Source organism: Aethina tumida, chromosome 3 (genome assembly GCF_024364675.1).
Source record: "Aethina tumida isolate Nest 87 chromosome 3, icAetTumi1.1, whole genome shotgun sequence".
NCBI lineage: Eukaryota > Metazoa > Arthropoda > Insecta > Coleoptera > Nitidulidae > Aethina > Aethina tumida.
The window spans coordinates 33,064,973-33,090,896 of record NC_065437.1 but is presented as its reverse complement, the minus strand read 5'-3'; the positions used below and the strand labels follow the sequence as shown (position 1 = coordinate 33,090,896).

General features: G+C 27.2%; 1 protein-coding gene across 1 annotated transcript; it reads right to left on the bottom strand.

The window, feature by feature from the left end:
- Window positions 1-435: 435 nt before the first annotated feature.
- On the bottom strand, window positions 436-21,539 carry LOC109604510 (pyrokinin-1 receptor-like). The gene is made up of 3 exons (XM_049965782.1): window positions 20,561-21,539; window positions 4,312-4,535; window positions 436-1,583 (listed from the first exon to the last, which is right to left on the bottom strand). Exons 1-3 carry the CDS (start codon window positions 21,351-21,353, stop codon window positions 1,077-1,079), a joined length of 1,524 nt encoding a protein of 507 aa, XP_049821739.1. The 5' UTR covers window positions 21,354-21,539; the 3' UTR covers window positions 436-1,076.
- Window positions 21,540-25,924: the final 4,385 nt, after the last annotated feature.

The window sequence follows — 25,924 nt, the reverse complement described above, 5'->3', positions numbered from 1 at the left end:
TCTGTGTATTGTATTATACAGAAGGAAAAGCGTTTGACCAATCTGAATCTAGAGAGAGACATTTTGCTCGACAGAGGCAGCAGAAGACAGCCCCGTAGTGGGAGACATACTGTCTTTATCGTACGTGATGTCTCTCTCAAGATTCAAGTGGATCAAATTGTTTTGGTATTGTATATGATCTTTATGATAAGTTATTTTAAACTTTATCTATTTTAATAAATATCTTTAACAATTACTCATGTAAAATGTTTTTCTCATAAATATTTGTAAATGTTCAATCACCAAACATTTAGTAACTTTAATATAGTTAAAGTTAATAATAGTAATTTTTTACTTAACGAGTCGAGAAAGTTTAAACACGTTGTTCATAACTACTCAAACACAATACAGCTCAGTCACTTCAAAGGCAAACTAAATGAATAAAAATAAAAAACAAATATTTTATTATACATTTATTTATTAACAAAATATGGAACATACATATATTATATTTAATATTTAAATAATATATTTATAATATTAAATAGATAGCTTAAATAATAGCGTCGTGATTAAACAAATTTAGCAATGAGTTATTTAAAGCAATTGCACAGTTTATTTATATCTTTGTACTACAATAAACGGAACGTCTTTTCACACCGCTGTTGACCGTTGGGAAAGTCGACAATTGATTGAAATCTCAAGTTAATCACTCGCTGACTAAAATTAATAAAACTATAATCTATAATACATCACAGCCAAGGCAAAATTACCAAAGACTCGTGAACGACTTGTCAGACAGTCAATTCATGTCACACATTTAATTTCAGTGTCTCCACTAATTAAATTGTAAAATTCATTAGGAGAGAGGAACATTAACTGGCTTATTTACTTTATGGTCTTAAAATATATAATTTTAGCTAAATACTTTTTTTAGCGTATTGTATCACAGAGATCCAAACTCACCGGCAAAAACGGCCAAATTGAAACATAAATAATTCACAATTGCACGCAAAACCCATTTAGAAGTAATCAGTTGATTTATTTCTGCGGGCTCGGTGTGCTAGCTCATCCCAAAAAAAAGACGATTCAAATAATTACTTTTTAATGTCTATGTTAATTTCGTGCATATAGTTCATGAGATCCTCGTTGCTGAACTCCACCTCGTCCAGATCCTTCAAACTCGAATTGCTGATGGTGTTCTCGACGTCGACGTTCTCTACTTTCGGCCGCTTGTTGGTGGCCTGAAACAGCATCATCATCTGTTTGCCGATCCGCCTGAAGTAACCGTTCTCGCGGCGATTGCTGCCGACCGCGGTCCTCTTCTGTTTCGTCTGCGCCCTTCTCAGCAGTTCCGAGTCCGCGTTGCTCGTCGAAAATCCGCTACTGCTGCTGTGACATTCGGCGAACGCTTCGACATTTTTATTGGCCGCTTTGTGGTTCAGGCAGGCGCCGTTTTCCGACGATTTTCTCACGCTTATCCTTTGGTTCGGCTGAACTATGCCGTCGGACACGGAACGGTGGTAGTTTCGGCAATTCGGTGGTAGTTTCGAGATGGCAGAGTACGTTTCCCTCGTAGAACCCGCCGTGCAGGCACACGTGTTCTGTAAAAAAATAAAATTTAATATAATTTTATTAGTTAGTATTAGTTGTTGAATTACTTGTTATTGTAGTTATTATTTTAGACTCGTATTTCATAACATTGTATATAAAGCAACAAATAAATTTAATTTAATGGCTGCTGAAGAGTAATTCCCCATTATTTACATCATATGTGTCACAGATTTGCGATGAATGGGAATTTTATATTAACGCCATAAAAGAAATCCTTTATTTAAATATGACTATAATAAATATATTTTTCTCTTTCGTCAGGAATTTTTAAATGAAAATGATTAGAAACCATTTCCGTACCTTGAAATGGAATTTGTAGCTATGTAAACAGTACAAATTCCCTTTTTCTGCTCAACAATGGTGTAACGTTTAAATGAAAATGTAAAATATGTACAAGTTGTCTCTTTGGGCTTTTAAAGTAAAGACAATATACGATATTTTAAAATATTTTACAAGACTTGATTATATAGTTATGTATTGTTTGTTATTTTTTCTTATAAAATTCATGGATATTCTGAAGTACCGTCAGACCTGCGAATACATAATCAAGTTACAAAGAAACAAACAACAACAGAATAAAGACTTAATAAATACAGCCTCAATAACTTTGTAAACAGCAATTATGATTACAAAATATTCAGGACTTGTTACATAAAAAGCTCTCCCTGACAATTATTGACCAACTTATTCTAGTTTATTGCACTGATAATACACGAATTTTAATTTAAACAACTCATTACTTTTGGTTTTTTTTTTTGAATTTTTATAATGTAGATAAGAAATTATTTTACAAATACGATTTTTTGATAAAGTTACTCCTAAAAAATCTTTGGCTATGCAAAAATCTCGAGATCACACAAAAATTTTAATTATCATATCCTGAATGTTTTTAAATTATATTTTTGGTTTTTAAAATTCAAGGAAAGAGATTTATCAATAATTAATTCATATTACCTTATGAATAATAAAGTTATTCGGGGATTATCATGAAAATGCACTAAAAATGATATTTAAATTCATAATGTAATTTCGCATATTGTAATAAGTACCTATAGATTTGAACAGCAGGGAATTAAGTAAATATATTGGGAAAAGAATAAAATAAAAACATTCTAAATAAAATAAGGGTTTATAAATAATATTCTTAAAACAATTTTGTTTTTAATTATGCTAGTCATTTTAATGCGTATATAACGTCAATCTAATTTGTGTTACAGACAATAATCATAATTAGTATAATTATTTTTTATATAAGCGATTTTTATGTTTAAATATGTTATATATGATATTGATCTTAAATAAAAGATGATTAAATGTAATCGGTGAATACTTTTTCACGAAAATATATCAAACAATTTTTTATAAACCCCAATTACTAACTATGTAATATTTAATGATTTGTTGAAATTCACTGTGTTAGTTTATCACAAAAAAGCTCTTATTAAATTATAAGCATAAAATACATTATATTAGTTTGATATAAATTATTTTTAAATTATTATTAATAATTAATTTTCAAATTTACGTCATTTATAACACATTATCTTTTGCTTTTATTAAAAATTATACAATTTATAATATATAATTAAATTCGTGTCCAAAATTTTTTAAAAATTTACTTCTGTATTTCTGTAAATATCTAATGCCAGTTAAAAACAACATACTAAAGAGCTGAAACATCAACAAATCATTAAGTGGAAATTTCTGTATAAAACATGTTTTCCTAAACGATTAAATTATTTGAATTAATTACTCTCATATTATGTTATTAATGTATTACTTAAGGAACATTCAACAAAATCAAACGTGTCCGACATTCATAAACTCCCCCACATAATCTTTGTTTGTGCTACCAATTAACACACTGTTTCAGTCCCTTTGTACCGAAGCTATTTGTCCCGCCTACTGATCAATGGATTTATCTATGAAATTTAATTAAAAATTATCTTTGCGAGTAAAATCAACAAAAGGTCGACGATTTCAACAGATTGAATTGCAAAACAAAAGGAAAACCTGGATTAGCGTTTGAATGATGAAATTTACGTAGTAGTGATCAATAAATATATTCGTATTTTCTATAAAAACAAATATTTTATAAAAGTATTTATTCGTTATTATGATAGATAATTGTAATGTGCACATTAAGAAAACTATCATGACAGTTTACCAGAAGTTGCAACTGTATTGAATAATTGTATGTATCAATTACAACAGGTTAAAGTCGATACAAAGTTTAGTTAATTAGTGTTTACGTTATTTACATTTGTAGGCTTTTGTTTTTTTGGATATTCATATGTTAGCATTATTTATTAGATGACAATTACACCGTACTATCCAGATAATATAAAAACTATTTGTTGCCATCAAAGACAATTGATAAAAAGTACAATTTAACAACCATCAACAACAATATTAAAATAATTAACTAAAATGTTATTAATTATGTTATTAAAGGCGATTACATGTTGTTAATTTATATTGTTAAACAATAATAAATAAAAAGCGAAGACGTTTGGCAAATTTCTATTAAAATTAAAGCGGAAACTAAAACTGTGATTTATGTCAGCCACTACGAACCTACGTTTACGAAAACCTATTTTAAATTTTAAACTGTAGAATGGTACTGCAATTGCGACATTTGAATGTTACAGGTCCTGAATACATAAAACAGAAACTTAATTGCGATCAATTCACAACTTTCAAACGCAGAATTCATACCTGGAAGGCTTTCCTAAATTTGTTGGACAGTATGTGGTAAAGAATTGGATTAATGGTTGTCGACACGAAATAGAGCAGTCCCGAAGAATACATCAGGACGGTGTAGATCTTAATCAGGATCTCTTGGCTTTGCACTTCCTTCGATGCGTTCGACAGATAAACGGCCAGCAAACGTTGCGTGTGGAATGGCGCCCAACATATGAAGAATGCTGCCACAACTGCAACTGTAACACATTAAAAAAATAATTCATTATGTTTATTACAATTGTAAATTATTAATTTATGTTACAACGTTTATTTTATTACAAATTATCTGTTTCATATAGAAAATTTATAATAGCATATTATTTGAATAAATATTTTAAAAATAATTTACAAAGAATGGACTTTGCTTTATATACAATAAATCGTTTTATTTCAGTCTAAACAAAACTTAAGTGCTGCTGACAGAAAAATCTTTTATTTAGTCTGCCTTGTTTTTCCTCCTACTATTTTTAGAAGTTACATTAATTTACATATTTCGATAGGTATTTGTCCATTAACTAAATATGTCAACGTGATATTTTGTTAAATCACCGACGAGTACAAATAAATATTTATAGCCTACCTGCGACCAACAAAAATTTTAATAATACTACCTAAATTAGATGACTTTGGCTCTAGGAACCTTCGTCAATGTCGCGAAGATTGATGACAAACAAAGGTTATCAAGTTGCAAGAACGGTGAGTGCACGATAAAAGATTACTATATTAAAAACACTCGGTATAAATATCTTAATAGTTAATTTTAGTAGAATGATAAATAAAAAATTGATAATGAGTTTCATAAAACATACTTTAAACACTGTAAAATTGTTACATATAAATTTATAGTAATTTTGTCCTATGGGTTGCAAAAGTTTTAATAAAATTTATGATATGATATATGCGAACAAAGGTAATTTAATTGTAAACATCAAGTAATTAAAAATCGAAAACAACCACTCCAAAGCTTCCCTTCGCAATATTACAACCAGTATATTGCCAATTGACGCTGAAATACAGCCTGCATCTAATTAGATTTCAAATTCAAGAATCTACAACACTGAATTGTAATCTACGCCCATTAATTTAATTGGTCTGACACATTAACCTTGTCTACCACCCATGAGGGTATTGCACTTATTTATCCAGATATTCATATTTTTTATGTATGCATAAAAATAGCTTTTACTTAAATTAAGTATCAAACATAATTGAGGCTTGAAAATAATTAAAGATAATTTAGTTTTTTTACTGCTTATTGAGTTTTTTATTTTATGAATAATGTAATTGACATCATTATTAATTGTGAACTTTCTACTTAAATTTAATGTTATTTAGTATTATTTAAATTGGACGATAGAGTTTTTTAATTTTAATTTATCTTATAATTAATTTTACATGTAAGATTTCAATTTCAATTTATTGCTACAAACAACTCAGTTACTTATATATATTTAATGGATAATAGTTCAATATTCTATACATATCACAAAATTGTTTTTATTCAAATCCTAGACACTTTTTACTCAAAAAATCTGATAAAATGATTAGTATCTAATTGAATTTTGTATCCTTCAAAATAGAATACCAAATTACACGAAAAAACATTTAATATTTATGAGTGTATCTCAGAGTTTAAATTACATTTTACATTAAATGAATTTATTACTTCTGATCAAGTGAATGTCGGAATAAAATTTGAGATGAGATACAGAATATTGGATGACCCAACGTCAATTAGTTTAATTATTAGTTTTACCTTTAACACTACTTTAACAAACATTAAAGTGGATGTGAAAACTAATGAGTTTAATCCCTGCCTTTCTAAAGTAGATAATGAATTATCTCAAAATTCATGACTTAAATGGATAAAATAAAATATTTATTAAAAATATTTAAATTTTTAATAGAGCATTTAATATCCTACAAAAATATATATTGGACATTTTAGAATATTTACTTATCTACGAGTTATAAAATTTAGAAGTAAAAAAGAAATTTTGAAATTAACAGTTAGTCTTTGAAGAGCATTTTTTAAAGGTATCTAGGAAATAATTTTTCAGTGCCGAAAGTTAAAAAAAAAGTCGATTTTTTTGACCCATACTAATATATATATATGAAAAAAATGTATACAAATTGTATGTAAAAGTAAAATTTGTATTTTCATCTTTTCAAGACTAAAACTGTTATTCAAACTATATACATATATACATATAAGTGCATAAACATGTTAAATTTCATGTGGTTGCAAATTTTAAGTAACGAAATTAGTCTATTTAGTAGTATAAATAAAATTTTAATTACGTGCATGTTTTTAAAGAGTATACATAAAAATATTTAATTAATTATTTTTTATATTCTTCAAATTAAAACTATTAATAACAGCTGGATGTTATAAAATTACATTTGAAGAAATAGATTATTCGAATATTTTTTTAATTTCTTAATTATCTACATATTCTCGAAATATTTTAGTTATTCCAATTATTAGATGTGGTGGAAAGATACAAACAACAAATTTGAATTTTACATGTGCGATTTTCATTTAAATTAATAAATTTCATACCAAAAATAAAATTTAAATTACATGCATATTTTAAAATGCATAAACATGTTAATTTATTTTTATACATAAATGCGAAAATCTAGTTTTACCATCTATTAAAGTTAATTCTGAACATTAAATAAAAATAAATTAATCGGACTTTTAAATATCACATAAAAACAAACTGGGAAAAATTCCACAACAATTTTTATTAATTAATAAGAGTCCAGCAACACAAATCGACCAGACAGCTTTGGTAATACCTATATATGTGTTATAATTAAGGTCATAATATATAAAGATACAAAGTTGTTATAATAAATTATATGTACAACTACTAAACATGTCAAATCACTAAAATTGTTTGAATATGTGATGACTCGATAATTGTCTAGCCAAGAGGTCAGGTTGAATCTATCTATAATACACGATATTCGCAAGGTCGTAGAATAAATTTAAATTTTTATACGGCTGCGAATTTTTCTAATCACCACAAGTAATATGATTTTCATAACTGGAATTTTGAGCGAATACTATGCATTTGAATTAGTTTAAACGTGCAAATTAATCCCGCAATTGTAAATTATCCGTTGTGACACAATAATTCACGGCTAGGGTCTCTAAAATAGTCCCATTAAGCCTGAGGGATATTTTAAAGCGCTCAAGCAGTTCAAATTGCTGCGACATTTACTGCTGCAATGGTGAACCTTACAATTTTTAAATGCTAATAATTGTGTAATTAAGATTTAACTGGTTGAACTATGATCATTAAACATGCAATTTAACAAAAATAAAATGTTTTAGTTTAATCAATGCATTTTAGTAATTTGTGATGGTGCAATTACAAATTTATGCATGTCAATTAACCCAAACAAAAGCAGTTAATATAAACGATTACTGTCATAACAAATCAAGTGCAACTTGCAACTTGTGCGTAGTAATAGCCGCTTTACGAGTTACGATTTAATTTAATTTAATACCCATTAACACAAGTTGAATAGATATTTAATGAGGCTACTTTAAACAACTGTATATTTGACCATAGATAATTAATAAAATTACTTTGGTGTGTTTCTTTAACAAATATGAAATAATTTTCATAATTATGTTAAAAATTCTGTCTTTATATTACTCGATTAAACGTACAATTTTAATAACAAACCAAACACTGTGATTGTCTGCAGGGTCTGAAAGGAACAAAGCATTTCAACCAAGTCCATAAGCATTAATCTGCTCCCAAGAAAAAAGTAGAAAATTCACACTCATTCTCTATTAGGAAAAACAAATTCCCTTAGGTCTGTTGTATGTTCAATCTTTATCACCGATCGACATCGAATGGAGCAGTATATTCCGTCTAATTGAAATTTGACTGACCAATTCAATTAAACGCTAATACATCTCGCTTCCTATTAGTTATGAGCGGGTGAAGATTAACTTTATAGTCTTTGGCAGCCGTTTAGTCTAATTATAATTACAGATGCTTTATCTGTGTAACAAATCGGATTCACGATAATTTAAAACTGAATATAAACTACCTTAATAATTCTTCAGTCGGGGGAATTAAGGAATCCATTTATACACATGATCTGAATGAAATTGGTGCAATATCCAAAATAAGATTTGGTACAATTAAATTTAAATTTCTGCAACAAGTGAATTGTTCTAAATTTAGTAATCCCAAAATACCAAAACAAAATTATATTTTGTATACTTAAAAAATAGCATGTTTGAAATTTTAATTAATATCCAATTACATAATGGCAAAGTGGCGAACGAATTATTTTCTTTTTTAAAATTTTACCATATGTATTGAATAATTTACAAATTTCAAATTTATTCATTATCATATCATATCTTGTTTATATTTGATTGTTAATTATGTATGTAACATTACATTAACAAATTCAAAAACAAATTTAATTGGAAATTATATATAAAAATAATATTTCACCTAATAAATATAAGAGGAAAAATTGTTATAATATGTAAAAATTATATTCAAGACATTTCGTGTAAAAATAAAAAAAATTGTATTTTCATCTTTTTATTCATAATAACAGATATTTTATTTGCATATCAAATTGAATTATAACAATTTTTCTAAACAGAATATAAACCTCCTTCTTAATAGTTTAGTCGTGGGTATTAAGGAATCTGTTTATACACATGATTTGAATGAATGGTACGAAATCCAAAAATAAGATTCGGTACAATTAAATTTAAATTTCCGCAACAAGTGGATTGTCCTAAATTTAGTAATCCCAAAATACCAAAACAAAATTATATTCGGGCTACTTGAAAAATAGCTTGTTTGAAATTGCAATTAATCCCCTTTTCCGGTAATGGCAAAATGCCCAACGAATCATTTTCATTTTTATAATTAACAAACGGTGAAATATTTGGCAACTATATTTGTTGAATATTTTACGTGGATAATATAATATCCGTTAATTTAAATTTGATCATTTCTCGTATATGTTTGATTTAATGTTAAGTCAATCATATGTGGTATGGCAGGAATTTTTAATTATCTACCATTTGCACTAGTATTCAATATTATGTTTCCATCTTAAATGAACGACACTATATATATATATATGGTTATATTAACAAATCCAAATACTTATATAATTAGAAATAATTTATTATTAAAAATTTTATCTTACTGAATAAATATTAGAAAAAAATTATTATGGAGTATAAAAATTATATTCAATCGGGTTCAGAATAATTTGAAAATCGGTATGGACCACCTACCTATTTTCAGTTGATGAAATTGATACGATGAAATTTAAATTTCCAGAATAAGTGGATTATACTAAATTTAGCAATCTTAAAATACCGAAACAAAATTATATTTAAATTATTGAAAAATGAGATGTTTGAAGTTTTAATCAGTACCCAATTCCGTAATGGATATTTGCATTTACATTAAATGTTAAGTTACTAATATCTGGCATTTACATAAGTTTTTTGAACTAGTATTTTTTAAAATGGAGTTTATAAATAAAAAAGATGCAAATTTTATTAAAAAAGTTACATATAAAAATAAAGATTTCTATAAAAAATTTAAGAATAACTTCTTATAAATTATAGAAATTATATTCAAAATATGTCATGTAAACATTTTTTGTAAAATATATATTTTTATATTTATTCTCTAATTTATTTAAACTGAATATAAACTACTTTCTTTATTCTTCAGTAGGCTAATTAAGGAAACCATTTATTGATATGATCTGTATAAAATTAATGCAATATCCAAAATAAGTTTCGCCACAATTAAATTTGGATTGTACCAAATTCTTAAAATACCAAAACAAAAATATATTTAGGTCTTTTGAAAATTCTAATTAACTGCCAATTCTTTAATGGGTATGCGTCGAGTGATTCATTTTCATTTTTTTAATTAACAAACTCTAAAATATATGACAATATTATTTATTGAATAAACTTTAATGTTAATATCATATCAGCAAGTTTGATATATATGTCATATAATGATGTATGATGTAATATGTACATATTCATAAAATATTAACCTTAACTCAAAATCGTATTTAATTAAATGTACAAATATATTCAAAATTTGTCCTGTAAAAATGTAAAGTTCGTATTTTCATTTATTTTTAAATATAATGCTTTTCTGGACTGAAAATGGGGTACATAACATTTTAAAGGGAATATAAACTACTTTTATAATTCTTCAATGATCTGAATAAATTGGTGCAATATCTAAAACAAGATTGGGTATAATTAAATTCAAATTTTCGTAACAAGTGGATTGTCCCAAATTTAGTAATATTAAAAGACCAGAACCAAAATATATATGAACTATTGAAAAATTTGAATTTTTGAAATTTTTATTAATCCCCAATTTGGTAAGGGTAAAGGGTAGACCAAATCAAATGATTTGAATAAATAAAAATTCATATTTATAATTAACAAATGGTAAAAAATTTGACAACCGTTATCCGTCAGTTTACATTTAACAATTTATCATATCATATGTTGTTTTTGATTGATTATTAATTGTAGTATTTACATTTAATGTTAAGTTAATCACAATTGATTGTTCCATACAGTAAATTTACAGTATTAATAAAAATATAAAGGGAAGATAAAACGAATCCTAATTTCCCTCTCATTAGGACCCTTCCGTTTAATCATAAAAAATAGCCCCCAACAAATTGAAATTTACAATCATTATAGTCATTAATTTCCCTAAGTTTGACAAAAACAACCAGGATTTATGTATTAATACAATCCGCAATAAAGAATTGTATTTTTTGTTCTGCACGTTCAGTTTTATAGTTGTTTTGATTACGGATCTTCCGCGTTTAGTGGGTTGACATTTAACTGATGAATCTAATAAAGACATCTGCAAGCGATAAAACGGGTCTTTCCACAAACCATTTTCTAATATTAAAATAATACTATTTTAACTGTCTTTAAAAACAACATTGAATTGTAAATTGAAGAAATATTTATTTTTTTTGTGATGAATAAAATATAAAAAAATGCAAAGTGTCACCCACATTGTATTTCAACAGATAGAACTGGTGATAAACAAATGTTGAACTCATTATCATATTGTGGTTCTTCCATTAAAACATCCTTGAATTTTTGATGCAAAATATCCATTGTGCAAAGTAATATCGGAACTGTTGCAACTAAAGTAAGTAACATTGATCGGATAACAACAATAAAGTTGTTTAATTAACAATATCGCTTCATGTTAACACAAAAACATTGAAAATGGCCAAGATCAATGAAAAACTATGTTTATTTCCTAATAGATATTATTATTGTTCTACTTGCTTGAGGCACGTGCCCAAAAAAATATATTTTTCCACCCATTAAGATTATTTTTTGTGAATATATGAATCATTATATTTATACATTAATAACAAAATTTAAAAACACACAAGGAACATGTGAATATTTGCAAATCTCTTTGATTATGTAATCCTGATGATTGAACTTTAAAATAACCTCTCCCAAAAATGTTGTTTGATTAGTTAGAAATGGGCGGGATCATGCTTTTTAAAAAAAAGAGGTGAAATTTTGGTTTCAAAGGTGAATTATCGCTTTGGGTTTTCCAAAAGTTGCTACTTATATAATTTTACGAATATTATATCAATTGGTAGTTAACCCTGATTTAACGCCTCATTAATTGTGATTAACTGTATTTTTTTATATTTAACTTCACATTAATTTATTATTGTTGAAATAAATAACACATGCTTAACATATCACGTGCAATTAAATTGTCTAAAAAAATGTACAAATTTTAGGTCAAGAATTTAAACATATTGATTTTTAACTTCATTAATTACATCATACATAAATATATAAATTTCGACAAATTGTCCAATTTACAAACCCACGTAAGCAATAAACTTCCAACATAATGAATTTGCAATAATGTGGGTCCTTAGTAGCTATTACAAACAAGCCTAATTATTACCATGATAATGGTATTCTGAAGTTAGTTAAGCTCACAATTATTTAAATAAAAAAAAACTGATAAATGATACAAACAGAAATAAAAACTTGCGCACAATCGAACGTAATTTTGAAACAATTATTACAAATGATGTTTGCAACTGCGTCGGTGATTGAAACATGAAAGCGACACGTAAATAAACAAGATTTCAACTGACGCAACGCTTAAACAAATTTAGGAATTTATTGCACATCTGTAACATAACATGCGGAAAAAGGATTTTTTACACGGAAGTCTCTTGAAAATTCCAGTGATCAGATTAAGTTATTTTCGGCACTGTTTCATTTATCATTTTTGTCAGTCATATTTTTTTTATTGTGTTTGTTTTGCGGCTTAATTAACCTATATCGGACCACCAACCGATAATTTGTCAGGAAAAAATTCCTAATTTTGATATTGACAGGTGACATGTTTGGTATTAAATCATGGGCAGGATTAGATATTATAAATGTTTTGTACCGTTAAATTTATTCCTAAGGCAGATTCAATTTAGCATTTTTATGAACATTTATATGGATTTAATCAAGGTACATAAATAATTAATAAATTCGTTTCCAATATGGTTATATTTCGAAATTAGTCCATTTGTGATCCACAATTAAATATGTACCTAAATGATTTTGTAATGAATTTGTAAATTATTTTATATGCAGAGATTTCGCAAGTTCCCTTTGGGGGAAATTTCGAAAACAAATCGATATTTCATTGAAAAATTCTATTTGTGATTAAAACTGTGTATTAATTAATTCAAAAAACATTTCACAACTCTGCATTGACAAAAACAAAATTGAATTAATTATTATTAATTAATCTTATGTAAATTAATCAAAACAGGATGATCGTCTTCTATTTAACTAGTTTTATATGAATGCAATTCATCAGACAGCCGAAGTAATGACAACCCGCATTTTAAATACTCGTAAGTGCATTCGATGCAATTATTTAAAACGTTGCCATTGTTTTCAATGACAGAAATTACCATACGTTGTAAATAACATGCATTTTTGCCGATGAGTATTCTTTTGCAAAATGCATAAGTAAACTTCATAAAACTCTTGGTTGGACTAAAATTGGACGTGTGAGTTTCGCATGCCAAAAGCATTTTTATTTAGCTGCCGAACGTGTTATCCGGAAGTGTTTAAATCAAAATCAGTCGTTCTTAGTAGTTTCACGTTGGTTGACACTTTAAATTAACTGTGATATTTTGCTTAGTTTATTAGAAATATTTACTAACATATGTACGAGATAATAGTAATGTGCACGTAATAAACGTAATAGATGGGTTTTGTGTGCCAAGAAATGTGTGTTCATAGGATACAGGTGATCAGTTAAAGTATATTATCTCTGGCATAATTACAACATTTAAATACAACTTAAAACTTGTTCGGCAGAACTATTTCATGTGAAGTGGTGTGCAATATGAAATGACAAATGTGCAATTTAATCAATCAATCAATATAATATATATATATATATATATATATATATATATATATATGAAAAATTATTATATAATAGTAGTGTAATAAGGTTTACCGCTTTTATATAATTAAATAATCGTGATCAAGTACCATACAAATGTAGCAAATTAATTTTAAATTCTTTTAAAAAATCATGAATTTCGTCATCATCTAATAGCTAGCAGGACACTAAAAGCCATTAGGATCTTCTTTCGGAATATCATTAGCCAGTTTTTACGTTTTTTTTTTTTTTGTAGTACTGTTATTAATGTGTCCCCGGACTTGATGAAATGCAGTTTTGTTTCGGCTGAACGGAGTTATCCGAGCTGGACACTAAACAATTTTGTAAAAAAATTCTGAATGGGACTTTTTTTCACTTCTTAACTAATGTCGATAAAAATACACAATAAAAACAGACAAAATTTGAGTTTTAAGAAGCAGATAGATTAATATTTGTAGGTCTTAATCACCGTTACCTAAGGACTTGTATTAGAAAATCAAAGTAATAAATATTCAGAACATTATATGTCTTTCAAATATTGTACATCACAAAAGCATTCATTAATGAACAAATAGACTGCGTGTTTACGTAACTAAATGTAGTAGTACAAAAAATACTAACGTTTAATTAAGATTGACTTTTATTATTTGTGTCAAACGACTGAATCTCGTAAAGTCTGATAGAATATTGAACTCAAAGAGAAGAATAATGAGCGTCCACAAACGAGTAATAACATGTTTGTGTTTTAGACTCAATTGTAATTTTAGCTGATTCCCATTGTAAATGCATTTTCGATTAGTATTATTATTATAGTCTCTATTATCTCAATATTTCAACAATTTATTCTTTACTTGCAATAGTATATATAAATATAGCAAATTTTTAAAATGTTATTAGAATTTTTTAAAAAATCGATTTATTATTTAAAAGTGCATATCTGGTTAAAAAAATTTCGGTTAAGTTATTTTTACTTTATTCTAAAAACCTATTAATTTTTTATTCTATAAAATATTACTTATAATTTAACATTAATACTCATATATTCCTTTTGTAATATAATTTGACCACAACTCAGCATAGACACGACCAATTTTGGAATATATAACATGTTTACATTCCTTCTAGATTTCTGTGAAGTGTTCGTTTAAATTATATACATTGTATAATTTTTATGTGTAATTTATTAGACATGATTTCTCATGATTTCTAAAGAGACGATGGAGATTTTGACGGTCAAAGCAAAATATATTGATATTTTAACCAGTATGTCACAATTTTAGATTTGTTTGTTGTTGTTTGGAATTATTATCATGTTGAAATACATTTGTTTAATGTGTTTATGTATACATAATTAGAGAAGCATCCCCCTACCATTATTGAACCATAGTTTTATAGTGGATACAACAAACTTTATATAGTCTTGTCCCTGTAGAACATAAGTGAAGACTTATCACTAGGAGCTAATTGTACCCATTGTTCTTTGATCCAGTGATTGAAATCACTATTTGTAAAAAGCAAGTCTGTGACTAAACAAATCCTCATTCACAAATCTTCTTCTTACAGTCCTTGTACTAATTTCAGAAAGTCCTATTTCCTCCAAGTTTGGTTTATTTTGCGTTTACATTAAGAGTGGATTGTTTTTTTTACATTTGAATTATTCAATTATCAATTATCGATTTTCCGTAACTACCACTTTCTAAAAAAATCTATAAATTTTTATTAATACAAGAAATTATTGACTTATTTAGCCGAAAATTCTTAACATTCTCTACATGTTTGTGTCGGTCTTGGTTAAATTTCTTCTTACAGCGTATGATACAGTTTGAAAGGACCCTCTATTAAATAATTATAATAAACAAAAAAACACTAATAAATAATTGACTGAAATTCACACGGGGTAAAGAAATTATATAAAGCAACGAAAAATTAAAAATGTTTTTTAAAGAATAAAATTATATTAACCTGTTTACGTTATTAGCTTTCAAATAGGAGGGCTCACATTTTTAATTATAATTATTGTAACGTAGATAATACCCTTTAAAAATATGACTTGTATAAAATTTTACTAAATGTGATAGTCAATAATTAATTTCTTCTAAACAAGTTAAGAATAAATTGGTGAAATATTGAGATAATAGGGAATTTCAAAAGCACCAAAAAAAAATACTAATTATTATTATTACTCTTATCCACTAATTAGAATTTTATGTAGGTCAAGTTTTTATTTATCGATGTCTAAAATTGTGAAATTGATATTTTTTTTTTACAAAAACATAGTACCGACATGCAAATTTACACTTTTATCAATAATACATTTGTAAACACGTCGGTTTATTCATAATATACTACTTTAGGTGTTATTGATGATACATACTAATCGTCAGCGTATTTTTATGTTTTGGTCAATATCTCCCATCAGCAGGTTTTTATAAGAGCATTAAACGAGAAACAAAAAGGATAAAAATAAAACATGTACTTTATGTGACAACATCCATGTAATAATCTCCCTGTATAAGACATCTGCCAAAAGTGACAGTAATCTCCTCACAATTATTTGTTGTTCCTGCTGTTTTGACTGTGTTTTTAGTATCCCCAAAACGAACTACATTAATTATGCTTTTAACAGCTGTATGTAAGTAAATTGTTACTTTTATTATTTTGTTGTATACCCAATCGATTGTGTTGTTCTGAAACAACTGCGTAATTGTCCTTCATAATCTCCTGAAAGATATATAGAATCCGGATCGTTTTCGACAAATATAGCAAAAGCGTGTAGTTTGAGTCTATTTTTGGACGCGGCCAAATACAAAGCGCCCGCATAAACATGTTTATAAACATCCACATAATCAATTTGGTCACCAATTGTTGTTTTATTTTATTTGTTTAAAAGGGAAGCACGGTATTATTTTTTTATACAAATTGATTATTCAAAGGTTGTTTGCCGTAAAAGGATTAGGAATGGATTAATAGTTTGTACGCATGATGATTGAGCATTTAACAAACGTACATAAATAATATGCTACTGAAACTAATTATTTCAATAATAACAAATGACAACACGATGGTTTTGGTAAACATTTTAGCTGAAAATTGTTTTCCTGGTATCATGTCAATTACAACCAATTAGACCAATATTACTACAAATAGATAACGCAACAGTAGTCAGATATAAATAAAATTAAATACATCGTAAATAGATTTTATTTGTCATTAAATTGCATCAAATAAATGTTAGTTTTTTGATGATTTCATTGAAATAATTTCAACTAAAATTTGGTAAAATTACCAGATCTTAGAAATCTATGACACAAGTAACCAAATTTAATATGTGTTTGTTTTAAGAATGATACAAGTAACTTAACTTTAAAATAAAAAAAAACCGTAATGAACTGATATAAATCAATTACATTGATTTTGTTAATATTTTATTTTCAGTAAGTTTAATTCGATATAACCATAAATGTATTGAAAAGAGTGCGAATTTCTATAAAATTTAAAAGAAAATTATTGGTGAAGATGTTATTATAAAACTGGAAATTACTATAAAACAAGTTTATTAACATAAATATAAAATTTCTAATTAGAATTCAAATTTCTAATATAAAATAAAATTTAACACATAATTTAAAAAATAGAACAATGATTTTTATTTTAATAACGCAATAAATTGACCTTTTATAGTTTTGAAAAAATTAATTAAATTTTAAGATAAACAGTTATTTATAATAAAAAAAACAAGTTATTCAAAGTAACTTTCTTCAACTTTGTTGATTGTTACTCCAATTTATTTTGATTTGACTTACTCCAATTAAATATAGTAAACACATTTTAATCTGAATTTAGTATAAAACATTCTTCATAAAATGTATTTTCCTTCCCAAGTGTGTTTCATCATAATATTGTTTCGTCTTTCTTACAACGAGGTTTCTCAATCAAACTCTATAATCTATGAAAGGATTCGGTGCAAATATCAATGGACCTATGACCAAAATATAAACCTTTAATTATCTTGTTGTGGCGATACAGAATTTGGTAATAACCAATTAATTGGCTTCCAAAATTATTTTACGAAATTATGTAACATTCTAAACGAGATGCCTTCCAATGTCAGTGTCTAAAAATATTTCGTTCTATGTTTTGAATTAATTTACATGAATAAAACGGAACTATGCATTCCTGATTGAAATTTATTGGACACCATACTTATTTGTTTATAACAATAAGATTAAATTTGTTAATTTAATTAAAAGTAGGTTTTCGCTGTTATAATATTCGTTAATGAAATTGAAGTTGTGAAAAACAAGCTATAAATCTTTATAACTATTTATTCTTTTTACACATCATTACATGGCAATCAACTATACGCAATCGATTTTACACAAATGTTCTATTGAAAAATGATCCCGAGGCGTGTAAACACCTAATTACAAACAAAAACAATATTGTGCGATGGACGCTTAACATACATTGAGTTAAAAAGTTTTAAGATTAAACCAACATCCGTGAATATATACAATAAATTTACGACTGGACTAGTATAAATGTTTTGCCAACATTACGTTTAATGTTCAGGATGATCGAAATATAACTACTATAAAGCGTTACAAACAATTTTTGTTCACTGTTGCATTTCAGGTTTTGCGTAAATTCGTATCGCTCCGTAATCGAACGTAATTGGTGGCCAATAAGGTAATGAATGCGTTTCCCGATTAAACTGTCGTCATTATCCCAATGCAAATTTGACAGAAGCAAAAAATCGATTGTCGTCATTAATTATGGATAAAAGTTATTGATTTACTGACAGGATTTTAATAATTAAAATTCGTACTGAATAAGGAAAAATGGCGAAACTTCCTTACTTGCTTACTATCGTCATACTGAATTGTCAGACATCGTTTTATGGGCTTGTTTTGTTTTGCCTCAAATGTAAATCGAAATTTATCGGAGTTTTAAATATGTAGTACAAGTTTTTGGAAACGCAAACAAAACTTCTAAAAATATAAACACGAAGTTTTTCAGTTAATGACTCTCGTATCATTGGAAATAAAGTCATATATCTGTTTGTCATGTAATAAAATATATAAACACGTCCGAAATTAATTTTATTATTTTCCAGGAATAATATTTTTATTTTTGATGCCGACGACAAATTTTTTATATTTGAATATCTGCGGTGATAAACGAAAGAAAAGTGTTGGTTAAAAATACTTTATCATTCATAAACTTCGTTATTTATGACTTTATATACGATTACTATTATCAATCATGCCGAAAGCTTGGAAATATTACGCTGATATTGAAAAAATATAATATCTATAACATGTTGGTATCCATTCGATAGATTGAGTAATTTATCAAAATTTCAATAAAATAAAAAAATGACATTATATTAACAAAAAAGGTTTCTTGCAGATTTAATATTAGCAAAATAGAATTGGAATAATGTAATTTAAGTTAAATAAATATTCTCGATTTTTTAAACTCTAATTCGATATTTATAAATTAAAAATATGTGTTTATATTAACAAATATTATTATACTAAATAAATTATATTACACCTATATAAAACTAATTTCGGTAAATGTTTGATATACCATAATGTTTTTAACAAACAACTTGATCATAATAGTATTCTCTTTAATTTTTTATGTTTTATGAATTTTGAGATTTAAAACGTTTTAATTTTTTAGAATTTTGAAATGCATTAAGTATAAAATAAATTTTATATTTGAATGTTTAGATAATAATTATTTAAAATATATGATATTAATTATTAATATAATAATATTATTTATATTTTAAATTAGAATTTAAAGGAAAAAAAAAATAATTTATATAAAATTTCATATTAATTATAGAAATTTCATATTTATTAAGAAATATTAAAAATAGAAATTTTAATTTGAATATTTTACCTTATTTCTTTAGATTTTGAATACTAATTAATTTAGGATATAATTTTATTTATCAATATTTTAAAATATGATTTATATAAATGATCATATTAATTAAAATAAGCATTTTAATATGATTTTTTGTTTTATTTACTATAATGTTTACTGTATGAAAATATGTCGTCAGGTTTAAAAACATTTTTTTATAATTTGTGTTTATAAAATTTATTTAAAATTATTTTTTAAACATTATATCATTTAATATTACTAAAATAAAGAATAGATTTTAATAAAAAAAAGCTTTATTATAATTAAAGCCTTAAATAATAATGCTTTACATTTTTATATGTAAATTTTATAATTAAGTAATTTAACTTTAAACAATAACAATTCATTTAAAATATATTTTTATTTCGAATTTGAATATTTTTTGTAAATAATTTAATTAGAATTTATATTTGATTAAATATAATGTAAGTATGTGAAAATATACAATCGGACATTTTTTCTTCTTTATATTATTATTATTTAATTTGTTATTGTTTAAGAATTTTTGTTTATAGAATAATTTATAATTATTTTGTTTTTAATTTATTTTGCCAAGATCAGGTTTGAATACCGAATTCCCAATAATAAAAATATTTTTATTTGATCGATTTGTATTGAATTCAATAGTTTACTTACATTTATTCATGTTGATTGAAATTGGTACCGATTCAAGATGTTCTTATCTAAACTTTATTTACTGATCTAATCTCGCACACACAAACTCATAACCAACTATACACATATACAACAATCACGTTTATACTTACTTAACATTCTAATCACCCGATTCTGGGAGGCTGTGTTCCTCAAAAGACGCCCGCGTCTGGAATCGTTCAGCGATCCACGCATCGCATCAGCAATGTTCTTCGACTTCCTCAACTGAATGCCGATCAAGATGTAGAGAACGGTTATCAGGGTCATGGGCGCCACAAAAAACACGAATGTCGAAATCTCGAAGGAATGTTCGAAGAATGTTTTCACCACGTTACAGTAACTATTCCTGCGACCGTTCACTATTTCATATTGGATGCCGAATTGTATGGCCTGAGGGATTGCCAGTCCGAGGGCGATAATCCAGATGGAGATGATGTACTTCACAACTCTGGATAACTTGGACATGGTGTGGGAGAGAAACGGGTGGCATATCGCGAGGTACCGTTCCACAGTGAAGGCGGTGATGGTGAGTACCGTTGCGTTGGCCGACATCTCCGCAAAGAAACCCTGTAGGAAGCAGAACGTTTCGCCGAAAACGTAGTTGTCCGGCGACCAAATCTTGTACATTTCCGGCGGCAGTCCTGAGACCAGGAGCAACATGTCCGACAGGGCCAAACTGAAGAGATAGTAGTTGGTGGCGGTGTGCATGGACTTGCTGCGTGCAATCACGATGCACGTGCTCACGTTCCCCAGAACCCCCGACACGAAGATGATCGCATAGATGATGGTGAACGGCACCACCACCGTCAGGGAGTACATGATCGCGGTCGTGTCCCCTGACGTTTCATTCGTATCGAAATTGAGGTCCCAGTCCTGGTGGGACATGTTGCCGGTGATGTTGGTCATTGAGGCGACGACGATTCAAACTTCACTGTTTATAAACAATCCAATCCACTCGCAATGTTGCGTTGACATATCGCACTGCGTTTCACCACGACTATCAGACTGACTGGACGGCCGGCAACACGCGCCAAGTAACTTTTCGCCGCGGATCGTCGGGCAGGTGCTTTCGACATGAGTCGAGCAATAAAATTGAATGAAACTGGATTCTTACCGTGCTAGTCGTTTTGGCTGAACACCATCAGGATTCCCACCAACTTACGATTTGAGCAGGAATATTTCGGACGTAGGATGACTATTTATTCGACCGAAAACGCTGAGCGCTTGTTTACTACCTCCTTAACCAGATCAGTTAGACATAAATCTACCACAATTTTGGAATTACATTGTAATACCAGGAATATTTTTCACCTACATCAATTTAAACAAATAAAAGTAATAATTTTTAAGAATAACCCTGATCCGCTAATAACATTAGATGTGTGTCCTTTCTCTCCTTTGAATTTCATATTCTTCGACCCATAAATTAGTAAATATTCCATAAAAAATCAGTCTTGCGAAGCAAATGATAAACAATATAAATTATTGATCAATTTCTTAATACTTTGGTTCAATCTTGTCCTTCATATTTAATTTTTTATCATTATAATTTACTGTTTAATTAATCGCCCACAATTATCAAACAAAAACAGAAAGAGAAAATTGTATAAAAACCCGTGTTCAATTGCATGTATTGACCATCAACCTTACTTACAATTAAAATATATTCATTAAATGCAGGCAGTATCAATTCAAAATAATTTCGAATAATTACTAGTGTTGCTTTTTTACATGCACATTAAATATTCTAATAAATATTTATAGACAAAATAATGTGGCACTGTTTCCTTTTAAACTAATGTCATCCGATCGAAATTCTTTAACAGTTTTTAAACACTAAGTCATATTCAAATACTTTTCTAAAGGTCACAATTAAAATAATAATTGAGATAGTATTTTGCACCACAATTTACTTTACACTGACATTGTAAGATGTTCTATCTGCCTTAATTAGCAAGCTATTATATTTAACTGATTTTTTATACATATACATCATGTACAAAAAATGTGTTAGCATTAACTAATATCAAGTAAGTTTCTTAAAAGAAATGGTAAAGTTAATTTATAGAATCTACCTGGCTCTAGTTGGAGTTATTGGGTATACAAATAACACCCGATTGCCAAATAAATATCATTGATTTACTAACTTTATTACCCCAATAATCATTAATACGTAACTCCATAACTACACAGTTTCCCCAAATGTCAATAAAGCACCATACATCATATTTCCATTTACTCGAACAATACCATTGGAGAGCACCACACCAATTGGAATGTGTTGTGTAATTAATTAAAATAACATCACAGATAACATCTCGACTTGGACCGTGAAATTTGTTTTTCGTAACGTAATTTATTTATTCGTTTACGGTGTGAAACAGTATTTTTTTATTTTGCTCTATTTGTGTTCTGGCGAATAAAACTACGGGAAAAAAAACAAACATAAATAAATTCGCCCGGAATAACTAAACGTGTGTCGTGTAAAATTTATGGCGCATTTATTTTCATTCAAAAGCCATCATATCATTCATTAAAAGAATTTATAATCATTAAAGTAAAACGAAAAATTATTAAATATGTTTTGTTAACGTCCAAATGTGAATATTAGCTTAAATCGTAAATATAAAATTTAATTTTGCGACGCAATGATTAAATATTTGTAAAATACTTTCCTCGTGCATGTTTGTTTCATATTGTGCCGCATGTTTCGATTCGAGTAAGGCATGAAAAATTTTTAATATAACTGCAATAAATGACGAAAAGAATGTACACACGTGTAACCTATTTTCTTCCACAAAAATGTTCCAAAAGGTCTTTTTGAATCCTCATCGTTTATCTGTATATGAACATTCAACATAGTCAGGTCAAAAATTACGTTGAAATATAATAGAATATATAAGTCCGGCCATTAACATAAATGAATATTAATATTATCGACTGAATCGTTTCAAAGATTAGAACAATCTGTCCCGAAAATTTAGCCTCAATGCTGTGTCAAATTCAAGGACATGAAGGTAATGCCAAAGTCGTTAATGCTAATAAAATGATAGTCAAATAAAAATGTGGGTGCTTATTTATAAAATCTAAATTGGTTGGAATTGGATGACACAAAGAAAATTTATTATTAATAATAATATTAATAATTGGATATTGGCAATTGGCAATTGGCAATTGATATTCGTAATTAGTTATAATTTGACGAACCGAATTGAGGTATTCTATTATTAGGTCTGATATTTTTATTTTCCAAGCATTTTGGTCCTGTCTAATAAAAATAAATAGAGATCTATTAACTTCATTTGCTCGTACCATTGATTCTATTATTCGTCTGATCGAATAAAATATTGGCCCAATATTCTATTATAACCACATTTTACTAGAGTTTTTTTATTATGCCACTTGAACCTTTGTCCAGACGGCAGAAAAATATTAATCAAGAGTGGGTAACATTTAAAGGATACATTTCGTATATACAATGTTATAAAGGATGAATAAAAACCGCACAATTCATTTTTTCATTTTTTTATTTCCACTGTGGCCATTAATTAGAAAATACACACCTCTCTGTAATTGCGATTAAAATATTTTACATAAATAATTACACTAAATATATAATATGTACCTAAAACAAAATAATGTATACAAAATAAATGAGCAATGGGCTGGTCACAGAAATGACCCACATTTAAAAAATATATATTTATTAAATAATTTATGTAAAAAAATGTAAATATTTTGTTTGGATAGCCTTTGTTGGTTATAACCGTTTGTAACAGACGAGACGTAGATTCAAAGAGATTTCGGCAAGGGTCGTTTGCAGTTAAATTCCATAACTCTTCAATTAATAATTACACTTACATTTCTTTTGTTGCTTAATCGTCGGAACGACATGATTCCGTAAGTTTTATTGGATTTAGTTCCCAACTTTACGCCGACCAATCCAGAACTTCAACATGATTATCTTTGGAATCACTTTGGACAGATCTTTTGGATCATTATTATGTATAAAAATCAATATAACTCATAAATTATCGTTATTAAATGGTTATATTACATCTCTCGTGATATGTGTGCATGAAACGGTCTAGGTTATCAATAATTTTCTGTAACTACACCATGCCAAGAAGAAGTACCCCAAACCATAATGCTTCAAGGTTTATGTAGTATATCTTGGGTTTAGGGTTGAAACTATTATTTGGAGAACGACTAACTATTCTTATTCTTTTAAACATGGATTTATAACTTTTAGTACTCTTAGGCAAAATAATGGAGGACAATTAACATATTTTTGTGCAAATTAGTTTTGTTCGAATATTTACTTTTGGTACCAATTTCTAATTGCTAGACATTAGACGCACTGATATTGTGTGTTAATAAAATAATATATATCCTCCCAAGATTAACTTTTTACATTTAACAGTGGCAGCTACTCATATGAGTCAGATGGAGCAGTGCCCAACCTATGAAAATTATTTTATTGATATTAATATTAAAAAATACTTTTTTTATCTTTTTATTCTTTAAAATAGATATATAATATAACTTACACAAAGATCGAAGAGTAATATATTGTAAAATCTTCAATGAATATTTTGTGCAAGTCCTCCAAACTTAAATGTGCCTCTTCACGCCAATTCATTTCATAAGTAAATTTTTAATATTTCTATTTGGTTCCAAAATTCTTAATTTGAACACGTTAACAGTATTTGGTATAAAAGAGATTGTTATCACAAAAGCACTGATCATTCAAATGTTGTTAATTATGTGTAGACAAAATTAAAATATTGTTTTTGTTTTTTGTTCTATATATGTATTATATATTTATTGGACAATATTTGGATTAAGTCATTTTATGAAATATCTTACAAAATGTTTAATTTTTAATTTTGTACTGTTTCTATGGTCTCTTGTTTTATCTTTTATTCAGGTATCACAATATATGATGTTACAAAATATAATAATAATAACAATGCAAATAATTCAGTAAACTTAGTATATAGAAAGACAGTTTCGTAATACTTGATGACTATATGTACTACTTACATACAAGATAAAATTATTCAAAATTAATGTCTTTCATTTTACTCAAAAATAAAAATGAATTTTATTATTAAATTCCTTTAACTATACTTTATTATCATTAGCAAAGTAATTTTAAAAAGTTTTTTACATCATAAAGCATCTTTAGGATGAATATCGTACTAAATTACAATACAACAGAAATTTTTAATAAAAGAGCAGTGGTAGTAAATTAGTAGCATTATAGATGGAGCAATAACCGTGCCTAGGCAACTAACGTTACTGTTCATTCTTTATTAAATCGGATACAGAATATTATTGTCTAATAAAGAATTTTAATTTGATATAGATTTATAAATGCACTAATTTATGTAGCTGTTTTCCTATTTTGTACTCCTATAATTCAAATAAAGAAATTAGATTAGATAACCAAGTTTCAAAATAAATTGGGTATA